A 12,604-nucleotide genomic window follows, 5' to 3' on the forward strand; every position below is an offset into this window, starting at 1 on the left:
ATACTAAATAAAGAGCCATTTGGGAGCGGTAAGAGCCGTCTCTTCTAAGGGAGCCGAGCCAAATCTCTGAAAAGATCTGAACTTCCCATCACTAGGCAACACTGTAATCAGTTCCTCAATAATTTTTTTGATCAAATTGATTCGTTGACTTACTCATAATAAACAAAAACAATCCATTGATGACACCTACTGGCGTAATGACGTAACCGCACTGACTGAAAAATCCTAAATAACACCTTTTTTTTTTTTTATTAATTGTGTTATTTTTTTTTCAGGCATTTACATGGACTATTCTAATGTTAAATTTGGTATTTTCCTCCATAAAATGTGTATACTAAAATGATATTTCCATTTATCCAAAATCTTTCCCATGCAATGTGCTAATGAGTAGGCCTATGATTTTCATTTCATAATATCTTATGTTCAACTGCAATTAAAAAGGAATATGCTACAATTTGTCATTCACATGTCTGTATGATTAATATTGACCATGCACTTCATTTTCAATTTCCTCATGCAAAGTCTCATGAGAACCCTCCCCCACTGCACAGCTGGTATTCAGAAAAATAAAAAAAATAATTCTACACAAACCAATTCAGCAGATGAAATCTGTGCAGCACAGAAGAATAGGGTTGACAGGAAGACACTCCCTTTCGACAAATGCCACAGACTTCACAGTGCTTCTTTTTAAAATTAGCATTCCAGAAAGTGACTCCACTTTTTGAAAGAAGAACAGAGAGAAGGCTTTTTCAGAAGTAGGTCAACATGGTGGTATAGCACAGATGGAACAGACTGCTGCATGAAAGCTACTCTTGGTAGGTAAAACTGACATTGGTGAGCTGTTGTTTTTTATAACAGATAAGATATTTAAAGCAGATTTCTATGCCATAGTTAATACAAACTAAACTGCATTCTGGACTTTATGCAATTTTTACAATATTATTCTAACATTATTATGATGATTATTATTATTTAAACTTTGCATGTATATTGCCTCATATAATATTTCCCATCTTAGAAATAATGAAATATTAGCATTTGAACCTTTCTCTTTAGACATCATCATGGAGACAAATCACTGTGTTTTCCACGTGTTTCTCTGCATTTCTCTGATCTTGACACACTGGCACAAGGGGTCAGCTTGCCACACAGGCTCTCAGGTAGAATGTGAGAAAGCCCCATTTGTGCCTGGTTACAACTTGGCGGGTGAAGGATTTGATGTTGTCAGGATGCGCCGTAAAGGTGCCTTTTTGATCAATGTCAAGTCACACATGGATAATGGCACTTGTACTGTCTGCAAGAACCGCTTTCAGGGAGGGCAGATGCAGAAACTTCCCTCAGCTGTGCTGGACTGGCGTCCCTTCAGCCGCTGCAGCAAACAGCTTTCTAGTGCGCTTCATCATTCTGTCGACTCCCTAATGAAGAGTTCAACGTCACTCATCAATAACAACTGGGAAATGGACCTTAGCCTGGATAACATAGGAAAGGCAATTTTTGGAGGGAGTCGTTCAGATATTGCTAAATTTGCCCAATCTCAGAATGCAATGGATAAGGCAACATTTGCCCTCCATGAGCTCAGCTGCACATATTACAGGTAAGTATACATATGAGTTTATAACACTTTTTGCATTGTACTTATAATGACTTGTTAATGATGACAGCCTGACCCTTTCCCAGTATCTCTGAACATGCGCACAATATTGTTAGATGATTTAAAAACTGAGAAAGCACCTAGGCCTACAATTAATGATCTTTATCCTGTTACATACATTGCATTTAACAGTCGCATATATCTCATCTACGGTGGACAAATTGAAATCTAAGATTTCCTAAATAACATATAAATTAGTCTGTTAAGGTTTAAGATGTCAAAATTTCTAATGATATATCTTATAATAATCTCATCCATTTTGGCAACAATACACCTGTCACTTATCTGGACACTTGTAAACTAGTAACAGTTTTAAAAAAATATCTGCAAAAATAAACCTTGAAACTATATATTTTGTGTTTTAGAAATGGCAGGGAGGATTTTGCAGGAAATTGCATGCAGACATCATTATACAGTATATCACGTCATATTCACAGACAGGACTCATTAAGTTAAACGTTTTGTGTCACAAACAATAATTATTTGGACCATGGATCGTTAAAAAGGCAGGCCTCTGGGGAATCATAAAGAAACGTATTCATTTGTCCGTCTACTCTAATAAGATGGTGGTGCATCCATGTGTTCACCTCTACTCATTCATCCGCACAGACAAGCAGAGCCAAAGCACAACCAAAACAAAGTTATTCCACAAGATGCATGCAGTTACAGTTCAAAGCTACATTAAAGGGTTCGTTCATCAAAAAATCTAAATTCGTCCATGTTTTGCTCACCCTCGAAGCATCCTAGATGTGTGTGTCTTTCTTCTTTCAGAATAATCCAATCAGAGTTATATTAAAATAGTCCCTGGGATTGCGTATTATGAGGAAGAGATACGATCTCAAAGATGCTTAGATTAGCAATTAACAATTTAGTTAGCCAAATCATGGTTTTATCTGAAAAACAAACCCAGAACATGCTTAATACATAGTTTCTTATGACCTCATTGACCAAATTACTATAAAAAAAACTCAAAAAGAAAGCTTCAGGAAAAAGTACAGTTTTATTCAGACCCCACAGCCGGAATCTTCTGACAGATGACTCGTTGTTGTTCATTTGCAGTTACAGAGTTACAGACCACCCAGAGCTCAGCACTGAATTCTCAAAACACCTTCAGCGACTTCCGACACAATATGACGAGGAAACAAAACCCCTGTACCGAAGAACTATAGATACTTACGGCACTCACTACATACGTCAAGTCCATCTGGGAGGGCGAGTGAGGCGGGCCACAGCTTTCCGAACTTGTCTTGCAACACTGAAGGGTTTCTCAGAGACTGATATCAAGAACTGTCTGAATATTGAGTTAAAGATGACTTTGGGTTTCCTTCCAGCTAATGCCTCACTTTCCAACAAATGCTCTCAAATCCTTAAAGATAACTTGAGCATGGGATTCTACCAGGGCTTCATGACACACAAGATAGAAGTGTTGGGAGGCGAAAAATACTTTCCAGACCTAGTTTTAAACAAAAGCCCGGCTGAATCTTACTCAGACTGGATGATGAGCTTGCATGACAATCCTGAAGTCATATCATATGCAATCTTCCCTCTCCATCACCTGGTGGCTGATCCTGAGGTTAGTGTCAATCTAAAAAGAGCAGTAACTGCGTATATTGAAGAAAACAGGCTTTCTGTAAATCACAAAGAGGATCAAGGATGCTCACAAACACCAAATCTGGACCACAACTGCTGTCCTATGCGAGCCGGCCGTGGCAAGTTAGAAGTGTTTGTACAGAGAGCCGCAGGCCTGAAAGCAGATCTCTTCACACGTACTGACGGTTACGTGAAAGTTTGGTACAACCTCATGTATGAAGAGACTGAGGTGGTTATGGACAATAATGATCCTGAATGGAACACCAGCTATGATTTTGGATCAGTCGAGTTTGGTCACGAACTCATATTTGAGGTTTGGGACATTGATGTCATTTATAATGACATGGTGGGGAGATGCGTGGTCAGCCCTGAACGTGGAACTCATTCACACAGCTGTAAATTAAAGAGAGGCATCCTGTATTTCACCTACAATGCATTTTGTGATGCTCATCTAACAGGACCCAGGTGTAGCAGATATTCACCAAAAACATAAGACCTTGTATTTGTAAAGAACAAATGACACAAAGAGAAAATGAAGCATATTTAGAATGAAGAATATTTATGCATATTGCTTTTAAGATAGTTGTATAGACGTATAAAAAATGGTTACATTTAGAAAAAAAAAAAAGTTAATATACAAGTAGTGTATGTAAGGGTATAGAGGTAGTGTGTTCAAATGAAACTTCACATTTTGATATCTCTTGTAAAAAAAGATGACTACAGAGGTTTTAGCTGTTGGTGTTTTTTCTTCTTCTCAAGACTAATAGATTATTACTGCATTTGTTCTACTACAGAAATTTGTTTTGCTTTCAATGGTCTGTTTCCTGTGTGTGTTTGTAGTTTACAATTACTTTTCAATACATAAGACGAGAAATTATGTTCTGTGTTTATCACGCCAAAGTCACTGGTTCATTTCCCATGGAGCACACAGTTATTAAATAAAATATATAATAAATAAAACAACCAAATAAAAAATGGTCTTCATTTTGTTTAATTGTTTTTCCCAGACCAAAAGCAAGTAAGTACATCATAGAGGCTGCACAATATTCTCCAAACAGGTATGCCAAAGAAAACAGAGTTTAGACACAAATAGTTGCAAATCCTTGAAGATAACATGAGCATGGGATTCTACCAGGGCTTCATGACACACAAGATAGAGTTTCATTTAAACCAAAGCCCAGCTCAAATTGAATGATGAGCTTACATATAAATCCTGATGTTATACATGCATTTTCCCCACTTCATCATCTGGAGGATGATCCGGAGTTTAGATAGAAACTAGAAAAAAGAAAACATTCTACCATAACAGACAATGCACAAATAGATAGGACATAAACTAGAAAATAAAGGATTTTTAGGTGAAAAAAAAAGGAATAATGAATATCATGATCAGATAAAACTGATTTAAGTTTGACCTCAAATGCTATAACATGAGTTTGTATGTCTTTTTGTATGTCTTTGTCAACATTGTTGTTAACTATGAAAATAACTAAAAAAATCATTTAGAAAAAAAAAGATGTTTTCAAATCTCCCCCTATAGTTTAACAAATGCGAACATCTTTCCTCTGTGGAAAATGAACATTTTGGGTGGAAAAGTCATTATTTTTGCCCATAAAATATCTTCTTTAGTGTTCCTAGAAAGATTTCCATACAGGTTTGGATGACACATGAGGGTGAGTAAATGATTGCAGAAATTCTATTTATAAAAGTGGTTTTGATTGTTTGTTAAAATGGCAATTTTTTAATTGAAGCAGACAAGTATATTACATTAAAGTTACATATTTGGGTGTGTTAAACAACAAAAGATTCGAAAATTGTTTTGCTTTTGGTCATCTGATTAGTATGTGACAAATTAAAAATAATATGATAAGATCTTTTGTTGTTTCAAATTCTAATAAAGATCATTCAATAAAAAATGAATGCCTTTTGGTTCACCGAAGCCGCAAACCCTGACTTGATGATAAGACATAATAAAGATCGCTGTATGTAGGGATTAGTTAGTATGTTAGGAAAAATTGTTAGCCTGAATGCAATGTAAGTCGCTTTGGATAAAAGCGTCTGCTAAATGCATAAATGTAATGTAATGTAATGTAATGTAAATGATTAGTCAGTCAGCCCTATCATGCTTGCAAAATGCAGCTGCTGGGCTTTTAACACGCTCCAAAAAACGGGAGCATATTACGGGGTTTTACGCTCTCTACACTGGCTACCAAGTTAATTTTAAAATTCTACTTTTAGTGTTTAAATCATTAAACGTTCTGGCCCCTACCTATCTTTCTGAATTAGTGACCCCTCTTGTCTCTGGTCGTTTTTATGCATCCCTAACTCGAGGCTGAAATGTAGGGGTGACCGGCCACGCTTCTCGGTAGCTGCCCCTAGATTGTGGAATGGATTACCCCTCTGTATTAGTTTATTAATATGTTGAAAACTTCCCTTTTTGATTTAGCATTTTAAAACTGAGAATTTTCTACTGTATGGTTTTATAGTATTATTATGTATTGTCTTATTGAAATGTTTTTTTTGTTGTTGTTCAGCACATTGGTCAACCCGTGGTTGTGTTTAATAGTGCTATATAAATAAAACTGACATTGACAGATTCTTCCTTTCTTCTGGTGCTCAATGGTAAATTCTCCAAAGAAAACCTTTAATTAATTAAATTAAATTGAGTTTTAATTAGTTTTAATTAAAACTCAGCAAGTGAAGGAGAGTTCTGCAACAGCAAGTTCGTCAAAACAACAGTCTAACAACATTTACATGAAACAGCAGTCTGGAATCTTAAACTTTTTGAATTACAGAAAGTCATCATTAAAAAATTGTGATGACTCTAGTTTGTACTATTTTTACTAAGATATCCAAAATTACATAATATTTTCTCACTCTTGTTGTTATGAATGTATAGAAAATATTAATTCAGAAGATCTAAACTTTGTCATTGTGATTTAACTTTAGCATTTATATACAGTTCTTTAGGACACAAAATTAGGGTAGGGAATTGAAAATCAATTACATTTCCAGAATCGTATACTTAAAGTCAGGAATTCATTCATAAATTTCATGAGATTTCATTATTTTTTTTTTCAGAATTGCGAGAGAACTGCAACCTCCATTTAAAAAAAAGTCTCAATTCATAAAGAATCATGAAACTATTTTCCACACAAACGGCTCTTAATTGAGTGCAGTTTTTATGTAGCCAGCTGATTTTTGTTCATGGTATTGAGCAGCAATTCAATGTTTTGCAAAAAGAGACTCGAAACTGGGAATCGATAATCAGATTTAGCCTGGAAATCACTGACAGGGTCACACATTTGATGTGTAAATGGGTGTATGTATGCCCTACTTTAAAAATAGACCTTTGAAATAAACCATTTAATCTATTAATCTGTCTTTTTTTTCTTTATTTTTGTTTCTAGGTCCATAACCATCCACATACAGTCAAAGTGTATCCTGACTTCCCTTTTGACATCCACTTTACTCGACAGGCCAAAGAAATCACATATACTATTAAGAACAATCAAACAGGTCAAGCAATGTATCTATTAGATAAACTCATTCTTGTTTATGGCACCCATGTCATCACAAGTGTTGATGCTGGTGCCACTTTGGTGCAAGAGGACTATTTAAAAATGTCCTTTGTCACCAATAATCTGTTGTCTTCTGTATCTTTATCAGCAGGTCTTTCTTTCTTCAAAAAACTTAAATTTGATATTGGCAGCAATGCATTGCAAAAAAAAAAAAAAAAACTCAATTCAGTGGTTCTTAGGGTAATATCACATGTTCCTTAATTCAGAGCCATGGAGGTAAATATGAAGTAAACATCAGTAAATATATCCATATATCTCCGCGGATATGCATCTTTGGTCTATAAATCCTTATTGACGCTGTTCAGTGAGTCTAACACAAATAAACTGCTGCTGACATGACTGAATATGAATAAGTGGTGAATTTCTATTCAAAATGTGGCATTATAAGGATTTATTATTTTGCACTCCTGACATAAATTACTATTTAACTGTCACTGCAACAATGTTTTATCAAAACATTGGTCAAATATCGAAGCTAAAGTCTTTAAACTTTCAACTTGATGCACAGTTTGTCCAGATCAAGTAAGAGAGTGATGTTTAGTAACGTGCTGTGAAAGTGAAACAACAATAAACTGGGGCCGTCGGCGATGTTTGCAAGTAAAGGGTTTAAATCTTTAAAATAAAAAAATCTTTATTGTGTGCATTTTTAAAGATCTTTGTACTCAAAAGCTGATACAATCACTATAGAAATGTTACTACTACTACTACTACTAATAATAATTATTATTATTATCAGCATTATTATTATTAGTAGTAGTAGTGGTACAGTATTGTTGTTGCTGACAATTATATACTGTAAGCTAGTATTTCTGTGAAATGATATATGATATACAGCGGTGGCCAAAATTATTAGAACAATAGTATCTTCACCAGCTAACACAAGTGCCTAAAACTTTTAAAAGTACTGTAGCTTTGCAGGGAGGTTACTTGAAGCACCTTGGAGACTTTGCCACAGTTCTTCTGGACTGAGTCTGTCTCAGTTAGATCTGTTTCTTTATGATATTCCACAGACTGGAGGCTGATGATGATGATGATGATGATGATGATGAGATCAGATGTCTGTGTGGAGCACTTGTTATTGTCAGACTCCTTGCGCAAATAAAAATATCACTGGATTAATGACAAAACTAATGCTTGAAAATGTAAACATTTATCCTGACACACTACAGCAAAAGATAAAATAACTGACTTTAAACCATTTTTTTTTCTGGTGAAAATAATAATTGTAATAAAATGACCACCACTGTATGAACATACAGGCTATAGATACAGTTTAATCATGTTTAAACTCAATCCAGAACAAAAACCGTTATCTTGATTGAAAATAGGTTTAAAAACTCTCAAGTTCTACTTTCGCCTTTCTGTTTTCTTTATTCCCCGTACTCTTTTTTTTTTTTATGTTCACTGTTTTGCAATAAATCATACTGTGATGTTTGTTAAAGGTTGGATGTGGCACAGCCCTACTTACAAAATTGACCACTAGAGACCACTGCAGCATCACACAGCGGTTTTCTGACCTCACTTTCGGCGAAGGATGCCATTGCTACACTGTATCTTTAGGTAACAAATAGATGTTTGCATAGGGCACATCTGTACATATACAGTAAAGAGAGAAAGAGTTTGTGTGTGTGAGTGTGTGTGTGTGTGAGAGAGAGAGAGAGAGAGAGAGAGAATACAATATTTGTGTGTGTTAAGTATATTACGTGTATTATAAGTAATTACAAGTAATTTTTAAGTTCATTCTTGTTGGATGTTCAGAGAAAGAGTCACATCAGGGCTTATAAAATCCTGATATAGTCAAACCAAACTTTAAAAGCAAACTGCAGTACAAGTAATTAATTTAATATCAGTGCATCTTTTCCTTGTGAGATTTAGGATTGTGTATTATTGAGGAAGAGACATAGTCTCAAAGATGCTTAAATTCACATGTAACACACATCTGACTAAACAATTTTGTCATAAACACTTGAAAATTCAGCAAAACCATGGTTCTATCTGAAAAAAAAAAAAAAACATTATTTAATAAAGTACTTTTTCTCACCACCATTGACCAAATACCTGTCAAAAAAACACTGAAAAACAAACCATTTTATTTTGAGACCCCACTCAGAATCTGCTGACAGATACAGTATTGTTCAAAATAATAGCAGTACAATGTGACTAACCAGAATAATCAAGGTTTTTCGTATATTTTTTTATTGCTACGTGGCAAACAAGTTACCAGTAGGTTCAGTAGATTCTCAGAAAACAAATGAGACCCAGCATTCATGATATGCACGCTCTTAAGGCTGTGCAATTGGGCAATTAGTTGAATTAGTTGAAAGGGGTGTGTTCAAAAAAATAGCAGTGTGGCATTCAATCACTGAGGTCATCAATTTTGTGAAGAAACAGGTGTGAATCAGGTGGCCCCTATTTAAGGATGAAGCCAACACTTGTTGAACATGCATTTGAAAGCTGAGGAAAATGGGTCGTTCAATACATTGTTCAGAAGAACAGCGTACTTTGATTAAAAAGTTGATTAGAGAGGGGAAAACCTATAAAGAGGTGCAAAAAATGATAGGCTGTTCAGCTAAAATGATCTCCAATGCCTTAAAATGGAGAGCAAAACCAGAGAGACGTGGAAGAAAACGGAAGACAACCATCAAAATGGATAGAAGAATAACCAGAATGGCAAAGGCTCAGCCAATGATCACCTCCAGGATGATCAAAGACAGTCTGGAGTTACCTGTAAGTACTGTGACAGTTAGAAGATGTCTGTGTGAAGCTAATCTATTTTCAAGAATCCCCCGCAAAGTCCCTCTGTTAAAAAAAAGGCATGTGCAGAAGAGGTTACAATTTGCCAAAGAACACATCAACTGGCCTAAAGAGAAATGCAGGAACATTTTGTGGACTGATGAGAGTAAAATTGTTCTTTTTGGGTCCAAGGGCCACAGGCAGTTTGTGAGATGACCCCCAAACTCTGAATTCAAGCCACAGTACACAGTGAAGACAGTGAAGCATGGAGGTGCAAGCATCATGATATGGGCATGTTTCTCCTACTATGGTGTTGGGCCTATTTATCGCATACCAGGGATCATGGATCAGTTTGCATATGTTAAAATACTTGAAGAGGTCATGTTGCCCTATGCTGAAGAGGACATGCCCTTGAAATGGTTGTTTCAACAAGACAATGACCCAAAACACACTAGTAAACGGGCAAAGTCTTGGTTCCAAACCAACAAAATTTATGTTATGGAGTGGCCAGCCCAATCTCCAGACCTTAATCCAATTGAGAACTTGTGGGGTGATATCAAAAATGCTGTTTCTGAAGCAAAACCAAGAAATGTGAATGAATTGTGGAATGTTGTTAAAGAATCATGGAGTGGAATAACAGCTGAGAGGTGCCACAAGTTGGTTGACTCCATGCCACACAGATGTCAAGCAGTTTTAAAAAACTGTGGTCATACAACTAAATATTAGTTTAGTGATTCACAGGATTGCTAAATCCCAGAAAAAAAAATGTTTGTACAAAATAGTTTTGAGTTTGTACAGTCAAAGGTAGACACTGCTATTTTTTTTAACACACCCCTTTCAACTAATTGCCCAATTGCACAGCCTTAAGAGCGTGCATATCATGAATGCTGGGTCTTGTTTGTTTTCTGACAATCTACTGAACCTACTGGTAACTTGTTTGCCACGTAGCAATAAAAAATATACTAAAAACCTTGATTATTCTGGTTAGTCACATTGTACTGCTATTATTTTGAACAATACTGTAACTTCATTTTGTTGAGATCACTCAGATCATTGGATCGAGTCAGAATTACCAAGGGTTCACACAAAACAAGGGGAGCTAGCTATTTATAGATTTATATATCACTTGAACAGACAAAGCCTTTCAGTGAGTATTAATCAGAAATAGGCAGGCCATTTGCCTATATAAGTGGACTGTGCATGCCATTTCATCAGAACCATTCAAAAGAAGAGTGGCGAGCAAAGACTAGTAGCATGGCTAGCAACGCAGTGGCTCATTTCAATAATCCTAGGTAACCAACGTTACGTTAATAACCAAGACATTCCCTTTCAATATGGTCCACTTAAATAGTGTCAGTTACTGACACCTTGGGGAATGCAATCCAATAGTTCTGTGCTATCCGCACAGACCAAAAGGCAAATTCTACACGCCCAGCCTAAGGGTGTACTCAACCTACAGTATACCCATAACAGGCTTTCTTGCCAATACTTAACATAGTCTCACTCCCAACTTGTCATATATTGACGCTTGGTCAGGACACCTTGGCATCACTTTTTGACGCTCAAGGTACCCTTTTGCATAATTTTTCAAAGCACATTTTGAAACCTCCATTGTTTTTAGTTGTCTTAATTTAATGGTTTTCATGCATTTGTATTAAATACAAATAATTGTAAATAAATTTATAATTTAATTGGAACACGTAACCCCACCCCTACCCTAAACCTACTCACTGCTGAACAATATAAAACATGTAACAGGCAAATAAAAGTACAGTCACAGGTATTTATTGCATAAACCAACCATAAATGCATTACAAACATGTCATGTTGCATTCCAAGTCTTCTGAAGCCATACAATATCTTCAAGCGAAGAAGAGAGTAAAAAATATGTCTTTTAATGCTTAAAATGAAAAAATGAACCAGCTCTGTTAATGCACTCACATCTCATTAAAAAAAAAATACTCACATAGCATGATGCAATTGGACACAGGCGCCAAAGAAGGACCCTGCACGTCAAAAGATATGCTAAAGGGTGCCATGAGCATCAAAAAGCGACGCCAAAGTCAATATATATGACGAGTTGTGAGTGAGACTAGAATAAAAACACTTGATGGTAAAAAAAGAGAGTTTGCCCAACGAGTACACCTGGGTCTGTGAGGGTGAAACGTTAGGACAGGCCCTTATGCAGGAAGCACTCAAACCGATCACACAGAGGTTTTTGGGTTAGCTTAACAGATAAGATCTGTGCTTGAAGTGCAGGGATGTCCAGGCTATAAAACCTGACAAAGGTAGAAGGGGAGGACCAGCTGGCTGCCAAACAGATCTTGCCAGTGGACTCTCCTTCAGAGCATGCTGAGGAGGAGGTCATTCCCCTAATGGATTGAGTCCTCACTCTAATAAGAGGATACAAGTCCAAGGAGGCATAGGTTAGCACTATTGCGTCCATTATAAACTAAGAAAATTTTTGCTTTATAACACGCTTCTCCTTAGTGCAGCCACTGAAGCACACAAAAAACTGCCCTGATTGCCTGAATTTGCTAGAGTGCTCTACTTACACTCTGGGTGCCTGGTCTGGGCAGTGTAGATAGGATTGCTAATCCCAGAAGCAGAAGCATGACTTGTGCTCTGAATTGACATACAGCCATGCTTTAGCTTAAGAACAACCTTACAGTTGTTTAGCCCAAACTCAGGAAGTGCTTACCGAGAGCACATGCAAGTCACCAACTCACTTAACTAATGCCAAAGCCAGCAGGATAAATCTTTAGCGTGGATGAGATGCACCTCCTGTCCAGCAGCTCATGAAGGAAAGACTAAATTAGCAAAATGCTGCAGGACAAATGGTCTGTTTTCTGGTCTGCTCCACTGTACTGTCACACTCATTACAGCCATTTGCACAATATCTGCCCTTATATCTGCTTACTGACAGCGCACTGTCAACTAGTGGACTTACTTCAGATGTTGGGCAGATTTATTTGTACATTTACATGTAGCATTAACAGCAACAAAGCTATTTTAATTATGAAATGCACCATTATGGCAAGTAAAGTTA

General features: G+C 36.4%; 1 protein-coding gene across 3 annotated transcripts; it reads left to right on the forward strand.

Moving 5' to 3' along the window:
• Positions 1-626: 626 nt before the first annotated feature.
• Positions 627-4,196, forward strand: LOC113107514 (perforin-1-like). 3 transcript variants are annotated; one of them, XM_026270090.1, is made up of 3 exons: positions 627-834; positions 1,057-1,594; positions 2,669-4,196. In XM_026270090.1, exons 2-3 carry the CDS (start codon positions 1,065-1,067, stop codon positions 3,732-3,734), a joined length of 1,596 nt encoding a protein of 531 aa, XP_026125875.1. In that variant the 5' UTR covers positions 627-834; positions 1,057-1,064; the 3' UTR covers positions 3,735-4,196. The 3 variants fall into 3 exon arrangements, with proteins under 3 accessions (XP_026125875.1, XP_026125874.1, XP_026125876.1); XM_026270089.1 differs by having other exon boundaries at positions 627-815; XM_026270091.1 differs by having other exon boundaries at positions 627-815; positions 2,711-4,196.
• Positions 4,197-12,604: the final 8,408 nt, after the last annotated feature.

Source organism: Carassius auratus, chromosome 8 (genome assembly GCF_003368295.1).
Source record: "Carassius auratus strain Wakin chromosome 8, ASM336829v1, whole genome shotgun sequence".
NCBI classification, from domain to species: domain Eukaryota; kingdom Metazoa; phylum Chordata; class Actinopteri; order Cypriniformes; family Cyprinidae; genus Carassius; species Carassius auratus.